Source organism: Vipera berus (assembly GCF_964194415.1).
Source record: "Vipera berus genome assembly, chromosome: 2".
Lineage (NCBI taxonomy): Eukaryota > Metazoa > Chordata > Lepidosauria > Squamata > Viperidae > Vipera > Vipera berus.
Genome location: NC_138203.1, coordinates 182,328,466 through 182,344,983, shown reverse-complemented (window position 1 = coordinate 182,344,983; position 16,518 = coordinate 182,328,466). Strand labels below are relative to the sequence as shown.

General features: G+C 46.6%; 1 protein-coding gene across 1 annotated transcript in view; it reads right to left on the bottom strand.

Moving 5' to 3' along the window:
- CACNA1A (calcium voltage-gated channel subunit alpha1 A) overlaps positions 1 to 16,518 on the bottom strand; it is a gene marked incomplete at its 3' end in the record, with an annotated part of 288,487 nt that overhangs the window by 160,354 nt on the left and 111,615 nt on the right. The window contains exon 7 of the mRNA XM_081320424.1: positions 84 to 187. Within this exon, the coding sequence (XP_081176550.1) occupies positions 84 to 187 (104 nt within the window). The remainder of the gene's footprint in view (positions 1 to 83; positions 188 to 16,518) is intronic.

Genomic DNA, 16,518 nt, shown 5'->3' with positions numbered 1-16,518 from the left:
TTTTCTTTACAGGATTGAAAAAAAAGCTACCACAAGCACTAATACATTTCCTCAATGGCAGATGTACTACCGTACATACTTACCCGGAAAGCACCCCCAGCACAAGGTTGAGCATAAAAAAGGATCCAATAATGATGAGAGGGATGAAGTATAGCCAGTTCCAAGCACTCCCTGAGGCATCGTTGCTCTGGAGTAAAAAAAGAGGATGAAGTCATTGGATACTGAAGTCATGGAGTAGATTTTTCATCAAAGTCATTAACTCACTCAGGGTATATTTTAAAGGATAGGAACAGTCTGTGGGCTGCTGTGATATCAAATCAGACTGTCATCACAAGCACAAGCAGATTACAAACCTACAAACTTAATAACTTGTCAACCTCCCATCAACTAGCCAGTTAATTTCCCTAGCAATATCCAGTTACAAATCTACAACACTGCAACACTGTTTAAATGCATTTTACTTTTCTAGTTGTTTCACACTCTTCCATTCTAGTTCTTTTTCACATGGTTCTTCCACGAGTTCTTTGCTCACTGATACCAACCTAATAGCCCCTCCTTCTACTGTAGAAATATTTTGTTACGAGAAAATAAATTAACCCCTAATCTCAGGTTCTCTTATCAGCCATCTAACACAAAGCACTTGACCTGGTCTCTGTATGGATACCCAGCAGGAAGCTACAACAAAGATATAGAGTGAACAATTTGAAAGGAATATTGGGGAAACGGTCAAATTAAACAGGTACTATTTATTATCTAATAACTAGTCAGAAGATGGATGAGATTACTAGACCAATCACTTTGTACCATTCCTAGCTTAGAACATGAACATAAAAGTACAAGATAGCAGGAAATGACAGCACAGCTAAATAATTTGAGAAAATTGATTAATTTACTATTATAGACTTTTGGAATATATAGCCCCCAAACTCACTGAATGAATTGTTTCTCCTAAGCACTCATAAACTGAAGAGTTTATGATACAGGTAGTCCTTGATTTATGAAAATTGAGCCCCAAATTTCTGTTGCTAAATGAGAAAGTTGTTAACTGAATTTTTTCCCCATTTTATGATCTTTCTTGCCACTGTTGTTAAGTGAATCACTGCAGTTGTTAAGTTAGTAACACAGTTATTAAATGAATCTGGCTTGCCTATTGACATTACTTGTCAGACGGTTGCAAAAGGGGATCGCGTGATGCTGAGACACTGCATCCGTCATAAATATGAGTCAGTTGCCAAGCATCTAAATTTTGATCACATGACCATGGAGATGCTGTAACAGTCATAAATATGAAAAACATAAGTCATAAGTCATTTTTTTCAATGCTGTTGTAACTCTGAATGGTCACTAAATAAACTATTGTAAGTTGAGGACTACCTGTATTCAAATTCTATTTGCTCTTCTAGCTGTAGGACTAACATATAAGACTCACATAGATGCCACAGTTTGGTATTTCTCAGTTCTTAAATATTCCTCCAGCCCTTTCACCTGTTCAGGGATGTTAGGAATTAAAGCTGCACTTTAATCATAAATCATGTATTAATATAAAGCATGTTTATCACTGCTGATGAATAAGGGGAATGTGAAAAGCCCAGTGCACATGGGTCTAAGACAACTCGCTGTGGCCGACTCACCATGGTTGACTTGTCCTGTCTGATTCTCCCCAGCCGACTCAATGTGGCCAACTGGCCATGGAACAATTCAATGGGGAATAACGTTTTTTGTCACCTCTTTTCTCTCCCCCACTTTCTCCTAAATCATTGCATGGTATCCATCACTGAGGAAGGCTCAAGGATACCATAGCCGCCATTTAGAGGCTTTTTTTCAATCACTCTCTGCAGACACCCCAGGGATATTATTAGGCATCTGTCAACACTCCAATTCCTATGTACCCATCTTGTTCTGTGATCACCCTCAACCACAGAGGTTATCTGGGGCCAATCACACTCTCTCCCAGCCCAACCAAACTCAAAAGACTTGTTGCTGGAGGGTTAGGAATGTTATGTAGGCTGCCTTGAGCCTCTGAATGAAAGGTGGGATAGAAATCTAATCCATAAATAAACCAAGTCAATTAAAAACTACTGCTTTCATGAATGCAATGCACTAAGCTAAATAAATGTTAACATTGGGAAGAGTTTTGGTTTTTTGGGGGGTGGGAGTTGACTGAATATGGCATGCAAACCCTGACCATTTAGTTTATATATTTCAAAATATGAGGTAAACCCAGAAAATGGATTAATTCATTAATCAGGTTAAGAATGTTGTGTGAAGGCAGCCATGTCATTTCAGATAAGCACACTGAAGTTTGCCGAATCTCATAATTCCTAAAATACGTCCAACAGATTGCTTGAAAACTGGGCACTATTTTTGCCTTGCCTGTTATTATTTAAACTTATCATGTTTTGTCAGCAGTCATTCCTATTATGAACCAATTTAAATTCAAGCCATTCAAGCAATCAGACGCTGCTTCCCCAAAGTGCTTTGGCTGTGACGAGTTGTCCCATTCCAGTGGACATATCAATATATACTGTATACAAAAGATCCCATCATCAGGGGTATTATAGCACAGGAATGGAAAAGATTCATGCCAGAATAACCATTCCTAATCCAGATAAATCAGTAATTTGATTTAGTGTACAGCAGCTTATTTGTCAAAAAAACCAAAATAAAAATAGGTGTAGGATATTGGTGGCTAAGCCCATCAGTCTACAGTATTTCCATTAGATCACTAGAAAATTATATTTTATAATATTTTGTCATAAAGAAATAGGAACAACTAGAGAAGACACATGAAACAACATCTTCAAAGGAATAATATTGACAAGGAAAGAAGAAAACAACAACACACTACCCTTCCTGGAAATTCTCATCAGCAGAGGAAACAATGGCAAATTAGTAACACAAGTCTATCGAAAAACAACCTACACAAACCAAGTGCTCCATTACCAAAATAACAACCCAACCCCCTCAAGTGGAGCTGTGCAAGAACATTACTCAGATTAGCACAAATGCAGTGCAACAGCCTAGGAAACAGGAAATAGGAAACAGACCACCTATACAAGATCTTCTAGCAAAATGAATACCCCTGCAACTTTATCAAAAAGTGCCTGACCACTCAGCTCACTATAGCAAACAGGCACAACTTATGAAAAAGACAATACTACATCAAAATACATTTAAAAAATTCAGAAATAATCAACAGACTATTATGACCAAGTGCTAATACTGTAGCACACAAACCAACTAAAGCACTCCAAAACATCTGAAACAAACCAAACACCGTAGTCTAAGAAGAAAAACCAAGAGTCATTTACAACATACAGTGTAAGGACTGTAGCACAGACAGGCAGATGACTAGCAGAAGGCATCTATGAATACTAACTAGCAGTGAGAAGACACAATGAAAACTACTTAATCTCACAACACATGGACAGACTCAACCCCAGTTTCAACTGAGAAACTGTTGGCATTTTAGATGAAGCCAAATGCAAAGATGCTAGGAAATACTTAGAAGCTTCGCATTCGATAAATCAGACATCAATAGACACATAGCGATAAACCATATTTATAATAATAATAAACCTTTATTGTCAAAGTACAACATGTGTACATTGAGATTAGCTGAGCCTCCCCCCCGTGCTCTCTCCCCCCAACACACAGTGACAACAAACCCTCCATCCTACCACACCATGTGAACCAACTACACCACACACCGGCCTCCCAAGTCAATTCTGCATAAGTTCACAGAGATTATATCCCATTTAAAAGCCTAACAGCCCACGGATAAAAGCTATTTTTCAGCCTGTTGGTACAGCTGGCTATACTCCTATATCTCCTACCGGATGGTAGGAGAGTAAAGAGATACCGTCCAGGGTGTGAGTCATCCCTGAGAATCTTCCTCACTCTTCCAAGGCAACGAGCCCTGGCGATGTCATCCAGTGGTGTCAGGGGACAGCCCACAATGTCTTGTGCTGTGCTCACTACCCTCTGTAATACTTTCCTGTCCGCGGCTGTCAGACCAGCATACCAAACCACAATACCATACGAGAGGACGCTCTCTATAGTAGACCGGTAAAAGAGGGTCATTAGCCGTTGTTCTACCCTGTTCTTCCGCAAGACCCTGAGGAAGTGGAGTCTCTGTTGGGCCTTTCTGGCTGTTCTGAACCAGCCCTCTTCTCGCACCCCTAATCAAAAGAAGAGACTGGAAAGCGTCCAAGGCTAAAAGGCTTCTGCCAAGATTTAATAGTAAACACACAAGAGCTTATCTTCTCAAGCAAAAGAGTTGCTTTCAGCAACCAGCCCCTCCCCAAACACTCCTTTTATAGAGAGCTCAGGGCGTGGTCTCCCTGTGCCTCCTCCCGAGGAGTCCCATAGCCTTCCTTTGTTTGTCCCTGATCGACTGCCTCCTGCGTCGGGCGTCCTTGAACAGGGCCAGCTGTGGGTCATCATCCTCCGCACTCTCGGGCTCACACAGCTGAGCAGAGGTTCCCGGCTGAGGACTCTGCAAAGTCTCCAAATCATCATCAGCCGGTTCGTTTCCCTCCTCCCCCACATCTGAGTCCTCCGATACATCGGAGCCGGCTGTCGGACCCACAGGCTGACCCTGAGTCACAACACTATCCCGCACCGCAGGGCCCTTCCCCCGGGTCTGCCGATCCGGATGCGGTCGGGATGGGAACTGTTCGTGAAACGCAGTCACCAACGCAGGGGCATGAACGGCGGTCGCGTCTTCCCATGTGAAGTCCTCCGGCCCGTACCCTTTCCACTCGATCAGGTACTGGAAGCGACCTTTCAGCCAGCGGGAATCCCTGATGCTGGCGACCTCGTACTCGGGGGTGCTGTCGCCATCACGAGGTCCTGATGGGGGAGGTTCCGCTTGGCGAAGTGGACAAGCCGGTTGTTCGGGGACCAACAAGGACCGATGGAAGACGGGGTGCACGCGCAGGGAACGTGGCAGAGTTAAACGATAGGCGACCGGGTTGATGACGGCCTCGACTGGGAACGGTCCAAGGTAACGGTGGTCCAGCTTCCTCGCCGGCCGAGTGGATGGTAGGTTCCTGGTGGACAGCCAGACCCGATCCCCCACCGATAGTGGAGGCGTATCCCTTCTCGACCGATCGGCGAACCTCTTGTAGTCGGCCTTGGCCTTCTCCAGCTGCCGTCGCACCAACCGATGGATCGCCTGTAACTCCGCCATGAATTCGTTCGCTGCCGGCTCCGGTGAGTCCACGGGAGAAAGGGGGAAAAACCGGGGGTGATAACCCACATTGGCCAAGAACGGTGTCATCTGCGTGGAGGTGTGCTGCGAGTTGTTAAAGGCAAACTCGGCTATGGCCAAATAGTCCACCCAATTGTCCTGCTGCAGGTTAACGTAGCAGCGCAGATACTGCTCTAAGATGCCGATGACCTTCTCGGTACCCCCGTCGGTCTGAGGATGATGCGCGGACGAGAGGCAAACCTTAATGTCCAACGCCCGCATCAACTCCTGCCAGAAGCGGGCTGTAAACTGGGCCCCCCTATCGGAGACGACTCTATCGGGAAGGCCGTGCAGCCGGAACACCTGTTGGATGAACATGCGACTAGTGGCGCGAGCTGACGGTAAGCCGCGACAGGGGATGAAGTGCGCCATCTTGGTCAACATGTCCACCACCACAAACACTGTCGTGAAGCCGGAGGATGGGGGTAGATCCGTCAGAAAGTCCATGGACACAGCCCCCCAGGGTCTCTTGGGCGTTGGCAAAGGCTGCAGTAAACCAGGCGGGGCCCCTGTCGCTGACTTGGCCTGCCTGCATGGGACGCAGGAGGTGACATAAGACTGGACATCGTGTCGGACTCGGGGCCACCAGAACGTACGGGAGACCAGGTTCAGAGTCTTGAACAGGCCAAAATGCCCCGCAGCCGGGTTATCATGACATTGGCTGAGGACGAGTCCCCTGAGTGGCCCTCCTGGAACATAGAGCCGGTCACGATAATACAGGAGTCCATCCGTGACCGACCAAGGCGAATCTGGCCCCACCTCTTCCTTCCGCTGAGCCACCCACGCCTCCTGCTGCTGCGCCTCCCGGATCCGAGCCCGTATATCCACCGGCTCCCGCACCGCAGCAAAAGACTCGACGGGGATCACGGTCCTGGGCGGAAGCTTGTCTTCCACTCGGGTGTACTCGGGCTTCCTGGACAGAGCATCCGCTCTCTGGTTGTGCCCGCTTGGTATGTACCGCACCCGGAAGTCAAACCTCGCAAAGAAGAGGGACCACCGGATCTGGCGTTGGTTCAAATTCCGAGCGGTCTGCAGGCTTTCCAGATTCTTGTGGTCCGTCCGGACCTCGATTTGATGCCGCGCCCCCTCCAGATGATGCCTCCAAGCCTCGAACGCCGCCTTGATGGCCAGCAGCTCCTTCTCCCAGATGGTATAGTTGCGCTCCGAGGGATTCAATTTCCGAGAGTGATACGCGCAAGGGAAAAGGGTACCGTTGGGCGTCGCTGCCTGGAGCAACACGGCCCCAATGGCAATGTCGGAGGCGTCCGCCTCCACGACAAACGGCCGTTGCGGGTCAGGATGCTTCAAGATGGGCTCCTTCATGAAGGCGTCCTTCAAAGCTTGGAACGCCTGTTGTTCGGGGGCGTTCCACTGGAACCGAGTCTTCTTCTGCAGGAGCCGGGTGAGGGGGGCTGTCAAGGCAGCAAAGCCAGGGATGAATGTCCGATAGTAGTTGGCAAATCCAAGAAGTCGCTGAATATCCTTCACGCGACGCGGGGGTTGCCAACTCTGCAACGACTCAACTTTACTTGGATCCATGGCGATGCCCTCAGGAGAAATGCGGTGGCCCAAGAAATCAATGGTCACCTGGTAGAACTGGCACTTCTCCAACTTGGCAAACAGCCGATGTTTCCGGAGGCGCTGCAGGACCTGACGGAGATGCTGATGATGCGCTTCACGCGACGGGGAGTAAATCAGGATGTCGTCCAGGTAAATCACAACAAACTGGTCCAACAGATCCCGAAAGATGTCGTTCATAAAATGCTGAAACACAGCGGGGGCGTTGGTCAGGCCAAACGGCATCACCGTGTACTCGAAATGTCCATAGCGAGTACCAAACGCCGTCTTCCACTCATCACCCGGCCGAACCCTGACGAGGTTGTAAGCTCCACGCAGGTCCAGTTTCGTGAAGATCTTAGCCTCCCGGAGTCGGTCCAAGAGCTCGGGGATGAGGGGCAGCGGGTAGCGGTTACGCACCGTGATAGCGTTGAGTTTCCGGTAGTCACAGCAAAGCCGTAACTCGCCCGACTTCTTTTTGACGAAGAGCACGGGCGCAGACACTGGCGAGGACGAGGGCCGGATGAAACCACGAGCCAAGTTCTTTGTCAGGAAGTCCCGCAATGCAGCCAACTCGGGCTCCGACATGGAGTACAAACGCCCCACCGGGAGAGGCGCATCAGGGACTAGGTCAATGGAGCAGTCGTAGGGCCTGTGCGGGGGTAATTGGTCCGCCTCTGACTCGCTGAACACGTCAGCAAAGTCGGACAGTTCGGGAGGCAAGGAAACCCCTGGGGAACCCTCCACCTGGCCGGCACAGATATGGCGGGTGTGGTCCACGCACTGCAAACTTGGGAAGGTGACCAAGTTCTGAGACCAATAGATCTGTGGATCATGCGCCCGGAGCCACGCCAGTCCCAAGACCACGGGGAAGTGCAGATCCGAAGTGACGTAGAACTGAATGGCCTCCACATGGGTACTGATGGCCATACACACGGGTTGCGTGGCGGCCGTGATAGGCCCGGACAGGAGCACTCGACCATCGATGGTCTCCACAAGCATGGGCGGATCCACTGGACACTGGGGAACAGCCCATTTGGCCACAAAGGCCGAATCCATAAAGTTAGTGGTAGCCCCAGAGTCAATTAAGGCATGGACCGGAATCCCCTCTGGCTTGCCAGGGAGGATCAGTCGTGCCTCCAGAATCAAATGCCGTGGAGGTTCACAGGCACCGTCGGAACGGCGTCGCTCGGCGTGATCGTTGTGGGTCGCCCGATCTTTCACACCGTCTAGATCGGGCTCGGGCCGTTTCCCGATAGCAAAGCAGGGGACTTTCTCGGGGCAGGCTTGGTCACTGACGCCCGCTGATGCTTCTTCGGGCAAGAAGCAGCCAAATGTCCAGGGTCCCCACAGTAAAAACACAACCCCTCCGATCGTCGTCTGTCCATTTCCGTCACCGATAGACGGGACCTGGCGGCACCCAGCTCCATTGGCTCCTCCCTCTGGACTGGGGGCTCACGCACAACAGGGGCGGCAGGGGTCTGTGGGGTGGCACGGCGACTCTTACGCTGCTGCAGCCGGGCATCGATCCGCAGACAAAGATGGATCAGCCCATTCAGGTCTGAGGGAATGTCCACGCGGGCCAGCTCATCCAACATCTCCTCTGACAAGCCATCCTGAAAGGCATCCACGAGCGCAGCCTCATTCCAGGCGGAATCCTGGCTAAGCAGCCGGAAATCGCTGATATAGGCCTGTAGAGGGCGCTGACCCTGCCTCAAAGCTTTCAGGCGTCGGGTGGCGGTCTGCGCCTTAATCGGGTCCTCGTACATGAGGCGCATATGGTCACAAAACCCCCCAAAGTTATCCAACAAAGGGCTAGGCTGTGCCAACAGAGGCGTGCCCCAACGAGCTGCATCTCCCGACAGAAGGCTCAACACGAATCCCACCTTATCTCGGTCAGTGGGGAAATCAGCTGCTCTCACGCTGATAGAAAGCTGGCATTGTCCCAGGAAGGCAGGAAACAGTTCTGGTTTACCAGCAAATTTATCCGGCATAGCTATCTGACATTTCCTCCTGGGTGGGGGGGCAGCATGTACCTGAGCCTGCAGTTGTGCCACCTGAGTGGCCAGCAAGGTGAGTTGCTGGTTGAGCTGGGCATTCTCGGCAAGAAGCTGCTCCATTGTAGTATTAAGGGGTGGGTGGCTGAAAGCAAACTGTTCGGAACCAGCCCTCTTCTCGCACCCCTAATCAAAAGAAGAGACTGGAAAGCGTCCAAGGCTAAAAGGCTTCTGCCAAGATTTAATAGTAAACACACAAGAGCTTATCTTCTCAAGCAAAAGAGTTGCTTTCAGCAACCAGCCCCTCCCCAAACACTCCTTTTATAGAGAGCTCAGGGCGTGGTCTCCCTGTGCCTCCTCCCGAGGAGTCCCATAGCCTTCCTTTGTTTGTCCCTGCTCGACTGCCTCCTGCGTCGGGCGTCCTTGAACAGGGCCAGCTGTGGGTCATCATCCTCCGCACTCTCGGGCTCACACAGCTGAGCAGAGGTTCCCGGCTGAGGACTCTGCAAAGTCTCCAAATCATCATCAGCCGGTTCGTTTCCCTCCTCCCCCACATCTGAGTCCTCCGATACATCGGAGCCGGCTGTCGGACCCACAGGCTGACCCTGAGTCACAACACTGGCCACCTGGGTTGTATTAACTTTCCAGGTCAGATCTTCACAGAGGTAGACTCCCAGAAATTTAAAGGAGGAAACTCTCCACACAGTCCTCCCCGATGTAAAGTGGGGCAGGTTCCTCCTTTTTTCTCCGGAAGTCTAACACCATTCAAAAGACAATAAAAGACAATAAAAAAGCTGTGAAGGAAACAAAAAGACCAGAACACATCTTCTCCAGCAGCCAACATCCAGATAAAAAGAGTTTAACACGAAACAAACAATTAAGCAGAAAACAACGCCCTAGTCAAGGGTCTTTTCTCTGAAGAGGGACAAAGTTTATTTTATTTATTTATTTATTTACTCATTCATTCAATTTGTATGGCTGCCCACCTCAACAAGTGACTCTGGATGGTAAACAATAATAGGTAAAGGTTCCCCCGCACATGTGTGCTAGTCGTTTCCAACTCTAGGGGCCGGTGCTCATCTCCATTTCAAAGCTGAAGAGCCAGCGCTTGTCCGAGGACGTCTCTGTGGTCATGTGGCCGGCATGACTAGATGCCAAAGGCGCACGGAACGCTGTTACCTTCCCGCTGTAGTGGTCCCTATTTTTCTACTTGCATTTTTACAGGCTTTCAAACTGCTAGGTTGGCAGAAGCTGGGACGAGTAACAGGCGCTCACTCTGTTACGCGGCACTCGGGATTCGACCCGCCAAATTGCCGACCTTCTGATCGACAGGCTCAGCGTCCTAACCCACTGAGCCACCACGTTCCTTAAACAATAATAGAATATATTAAAATCAAATTTCCATCATAACACAAAATGCACACAGCAGCCAAGGCAAAGGTTACTTGGCTTTAGGATAGTGATAAGGAGGGATATACATGGAATATTATATTCAGGTATTAATACATATGGTATTTTGTTTTGTGATCCTGAATGTGAGAGGTGTTTCAATTCTTAAACTGAAACAAAAGAAAAACTTTTGAATGTCTTCCTGTGTACCTCTATTTGATGGATTGCTCCTTTTAAATGCCTCTTTTAGGAAAGCTGCTATTATCACAAGCAACTCTTTTAATGAAAATGTCATTGTTCCTTTCAGCTGGGAGAAGCAATCTGGAATGGAACACAGATGGCAGGAGATCTTCATCTTCTTCTTTCCATGACTGAAGGAGAATGGTGCCTCATGTATCTGTTTGCACTGTGAAGGGATAGGGGTGAGTCTGGAGCAACTGGAAAACTGATTTTCAGTTCCTAAAATGCAGGTTGCTCTTAGGTAGACCATTTGAATTTATGTCTTTTCCTTAGGAGTTATGGCAGATATCTTGAACATTCTGCAAAATTGGGAAAGAACTTTCCAAAAGAATTTGCAAAGACCCGAATATCTTTATATTTATAGATGCCTCTTATGCTTGCACAGATTGAATTTATGTAGGATTATTTGTATTCCTTCTGTAGAGTTTTTATAGCCCTAATAATCCAATTGAGGGAATCAAACACACATTTTTACATTTTAGCAAATAGTTTTGTTTACAGTACCTAAGATATTTTTATGGTGAATCTCATGCAAAGATGAGTCTTTTAGTGTGTCATCCAAATAGTGTTTCCCCAAAAGTAAGACCTACCCAAAAAACAAGCCCCGGCTTGATTTTTTGGGGTGGGCCTAATATAAGACCAGGGACGCAGTGGCTCAGTGGGTTAGGATGCTGAGCTTGTTGATCAGAAGGTCGGCAGTTTGGCGGGTCGAATCCTGAGTGCTGCGTAACAGAGTGAGCGCCTGTTACTCGTCCCAGCTTCTGCCAACCTAGCAGTTCGAAAGCATGTAAAAATGCAAATAGAAAAATAGGGACCACTACAGTGGGAAGGTAACAGCATTTCGTGCACCTTTGGCGTCTAGTCATATTGGCCAAATGACCACGGAGACGTCCTTGGACAAGCACTGGCTCTTCGGCTTTGAAACGGAGATGAGCACCGGCCCTTAGAGTTGGAAACGACTAGCACGCATTTGCGGGGGAACCTTTACCTTTACCTAATATAAGACCTACCCCGAAAATAAGTCCTAGTTTTGTGGTGAGCCTAAAAATCAAGCTAGGGCAGGGGTACGGTGGTAGAGCTGTCCCATGCACCCCACACCTGCTTACCTTACCAGTAGGACCACAATCAGGCCTCCTACACCGTGACACTTGTCACATTGTGTGGCTTGTTGCGCCATTGTTGCTCCTTATGGCAGGAGGCCCCATGGTGCCTCACGTAGTTGCCACTAGTCATGACAGGACACCGTGTAGTGCTTCAGGCCATTGCTGCTCCTCATGGCAGGAGGCCGCATGGAGCTTTGGGCTGTTTGCAGGAGGCCGCATGGTGCTTTGGACCGTTACTGCCAGTCAAGGCTGGATACTGTGTGGGGCTTCAGGCCATTTGCAGGAGGCCGCATGGTGCTTCGGGCCATTGCCTCTGGTTGCAGCAGGATGCCGCGTGGCGTTTCAGGCTGTTGCCACCAAAGCACCACACAGCCTCCTGCAAACGGCTTAAAGCACCATGCAGCCCCTTGCCAGGATCAGTAGAAACAGCCTGAAGCACCGTGTGGTGTCCTGCCACGAGTGGCAGCAATGGCCCGAAGCACCATGCAGCCTCCTACAAATGGCCTGAAGCACTACACAGCCTCCTGCCACAACTGGCAACACTGGCATGAAGTACCATGCAGCATCCTGCTGCAACTGGCAGCACTGGGAAAATGCACCATGTGGTATCCGGGCGCAAGTGGTGGCAAGTAGTCGCTGAAGAGGTCAAGCAGCAGTGCGACAGGTTTCAGAGCATGGGAGGCCTTGCTGTGGTAGTCCTAAGGTAAGACATCACCTGAAAATAAGACCCAGTGCCTCTTTTTGAGGCAAAAAAATATATATAAGACTGGGTCTTTTTTCGGGGAAACGCAGATATATGTCTACATATTTATTCAACATATCTAAATATATTTAAATAACCTGGAGAAGACCATGTCATAATTAACCAAGTATGCCCAATTTAATCAATTTAACCAAGGGCATCACTGTGTTTCCAAACTTGCCATACCCAGTATTAAAGATAATTAAGCATTCATGACCCTCTTTCATTTCAATTAATTGTATTGCCTCTCAAGTCCAATTTTTTGAAAACGCATGTTATTTGAAGGCGATCCAGTATGTCTGAAGAGGTAGGGGATAATGATCTTTAATGGTTACAATTTCAGGAGCCTATAATCATATACAGAAATATTCCTTTAAGGGCAAAAAATGTGGATAGAGATGCTGGAGGCAAATATAACTTTTTTCAGATTGTCATCCAGAAACTCCTTTTAAGTGGCTAGCTTTTAAGTTGTTGTTAGCTGCGAAGTCGTGTCTGACCCATCGTGACCCCATGGACAATGTTCCTCCAGGCCTTCCTGTCCTCTACCATCTTCTGGAGTTCATTTAAGCTCACACCTACTGCTTCAGTGACTCCATCCAGCCACCTCATCCTCTGTCGTCCCTATCTTCTTTTACCCTCAACCTTTCCCAGCATTAGGCTCTTCTCCAGTGAGTCCTTCCTTATCATTAGGTGGCCAAGGTATTTGAGTTTCAACTTCAGGATCTGGCCTTCTAAAGAGCAGTCAGGGTTGATTTCCTCTAGGACTGACCAGTTTGATCGCCTTGCAGTCCAAGGGACTCACAGGAGTCTTCTCCAGCACCATAGTTCAAAGGCCTCAATTCTCTGGCGCTCAGCCTTTCTTATGGTCCAACTTTCACTGCCATACATTGCAACTGGGAAGACCATAGCCTTGACTATACGCATTTTTGTTGACAGGGTGATGTCTCTGTTTTTTAGTGTGCTGTCTAGCTTTGCCATGGCTTTTCTACCCAGGAGCAAGCTTCTTTTAATTTCTTGGCTACAGTCCCCATTTGCAGTGATCTTGGAGCCCAGGAAAATAAAATCTGTCACTACCTCCATTTCCCCCCCATCTATTTGCCAGAAATTGAGAGGGCCGGATGCCATGATTTTGGTTTTCTTAATGTTAAGTTTCAACCCAACCTTTGCACTTTCCTTCTTCAACCGCAACAAGAGGCTCTTTAGTTCTTCACTTTCTGCCATTAGAGCGGTATCATCTGTATATCTTAGGTTGTTGATATTTCTCCCGGCAATCTTAATTCCAACTTTTGATTCATCTAGCCCTGCCTTTCTCATGATGTGCTCTGCATATAAGTGAAATAGGCAGGGCAACAGTATACAGCCTTGCCGGACTCCTTTCCCAATTTTGAACCAATCAGTGGTTCCGTGTCCAGTTCTCACTGTTGCTTTTTGGCCCACATATAGGTTTCTCAAGAGACAAATAAGATGGTCTGGTATGCCCATCTCTTTAAGAACTTGCCACAGTTTGTTATGATCTACACAATCAAAGGCTTTAGCATAGTCAATGAAGCAGAAGTAGATGTTTTTCTGGTACTCTCTAGCTTTCTCCATGATCTAGCGTATGTTGGTAATTTGATCTCTAGTTCTTCTGCCTCTTCGAAACCCTGCCTGTACTTCTGGTAGTTCTCGATCCACATACTGCTGGAGTCTAGCTTGTAGGATTTTAAGCATAACTTTACTAGCATGAGAAATGAGTACAATGGTGCAATAGTTTGAACATTCTTTGGGACTGCCTTTCTTTGGAATTGGAATGTAAACTGATCTTTTCCAATCCTGTGGCCACTGTTGAGTTTTCCAAATTTGCTGGCAAATTGAGTGTAGCACTTTCACTGCATCGTCTTTTAAGATTTTGAATAGCACAGCTGGAATACTGTCACCTCCACTATCTTTGTTGTTGCTCAGCTTTTCTAAGGCCCACTTCACTTCACATTCAAGGATGTCTGGCTCAAGGTCAGTGACCACCTCATTGTGCTTATCAGGGACATTAAGCTCATTCTTATATAGTTCTTCTGTGTATTTTTGCCTCCTCTTCTTAATTTCATTGCCTCTCTTAGGGCCATGCCATTTTGGTCCTTTATTATGCCCATTTTTGCATGAAACGTTCCCTTCATGTCTCCAATTTTGTTGAAGAGATCTCTGGTCCTCCCTATTCTATTGTTTTCTTCTATTTCTTTGCACTGTTCATTTAAGAAGGCATTCTTATCTCTTCTAGCTATTCTCTGGAATTCTGCATTCAATTGGGCGTATCTTTCTTTTTCTCCCTTGCCTTTCGCTTCCCTCCTTTGCTCAGCTATTTGCAAAGCTTCCTCAGACAGCCATTTTGCTTTCTTTATTTCTTTTTCTTTGGGATGGTTTTAGTTGCTACCTCTTGTACAATGTTGTGAACCTCTGTCCATAGTTCTTCAGGCACTCTGTCTATCAGATCTAATTCCTTTAATCTATTTGTCACCTCTACTGTATATTCAACAGGGATATGATTTAATTCATACCTGAGTGGCCTAGTGCTTTTCCCTACTTTCTTCAGTTTAAGCCTAAATTTTGCAATGAGAAGCTCATGGTCTGAGCCACAGTCAGCTTCCGGTCTTGTTTTTACTGACTGTATAGAGCTTCTCCATCTTTGGCTGCAGAGCACATAGTCAATCTGATTTCTGTGTTGACCGTCTGGTGATGTCCATATGTAGAGCCGTCTCTTGGGTTGTTGGAAAAGAGTGTTTGCTATGACCATCGTATTCTCTTGACAAAATTCAGCCTGTGCCCTGCTTCATTTTGTACTCCAAGGACAAACTTGCCTGTTTTTCCGGTTAACTTTTGGCTTCCTACTTTAGCATTCCAATCTCCCATGATGATAAGGACATCATTTTTTAGTGTTAGTTCTATAAGGTGCTGTAGGCCTTCATAGAACCGGCCAATTTCATCCTCTTCAGCACCGGTGGTTGGGGCATAGACTTGGACTACTGTGATATTGAATGGTTTGCCTTGGATTCGAACTGAGATCATTCTGCCATTTTGGGGATTGTATCCCAGTATTGCTTTTCCTACTCTTTTATTGACTATGAAGGCTACTCCATTTCTTCTGAGGAATTCTTGCCTGCAGTAGTATACCTGATGGTCATCTGAATTAAATTCACCCATTCCTGTCCATTTTAGTTTGCTGATTCCTAAGATGTCGATGTTCAGTCTTGTCATCTCTTGTTTGACCACGTCCAGCTTTCCTTGATTCATGGATCTTACATTCCAGGTTCCTATGGAGAAAAAATCTTTACAGCATTGGACTTTCCTTTCACCACCAGATACATCCACAGCTGAGTGTCCTTTCGGCTTTGGCCCAGTCACTTCATTCTTTCTGGTGCTACTAGTACTAGCCCCCAGTAGCATATTGGACACCTTCCGACCTGAAGGGCTCATCTTCCAGCACCAAAATATATTTTCACTAATACATATCAATGTCCTGTTTTTAAGTTTTATCTAATTGCAATAGAATATTCTTGCATAGCCTATAGTATGTGTGTGTGTGTGTGTGTGTGTGTGTGTGTGTGTGTGTGTGTGTATGTTTTCTGAGGTTTTCGCGGGTGTTTGTATGTGGATCTTTGGTTATTCGGTTTTTCCCCCACATAGAATTGAAGGTGTAAAAGCAACGTTTCGACGAAATCCCATCCGTCATCGTCAGGCTGGTGGCTTCAGCTTCCTATTCCCTATTTCAATAAAGGATAATTTTTTTGTCTACAAAACCAATATTGTTCATTACAAAACATTCATATGTTTTACCATTAAAGTCTAATTTTCATCTTAGCAAATCACCAGTTATTAGAAATATATTTTTTGCCTTAACCTTTTAACAATTATTAAAATGCTATCTTTTATATATAAAATTCTAGATTCTATACTATAGTTCAAAAATAGGCACTGAATATTCTATAAGGCATCTTAACCATACATCAATTATTAAAATATTATCTTTTGATATGTCATTCTAAATTCTATAATATAGTTCAGAGTTATACTTTCTTTACAAATCTAAAAGCTAAAAGTAAAATCAGTGATATTTCTTTAGGGATTCCCCTTAATCCATAGAGGGGTATTTTTCTAGTCTATCTTTAGGGATCCCAAAAGAGAATCAAGTTCAGTCTTTTAAATCTAACTCTTGCCTTCCTTTTGTGCCAATCATATTTTGGTCTTTGGTATCTTTCAATTCTCAAA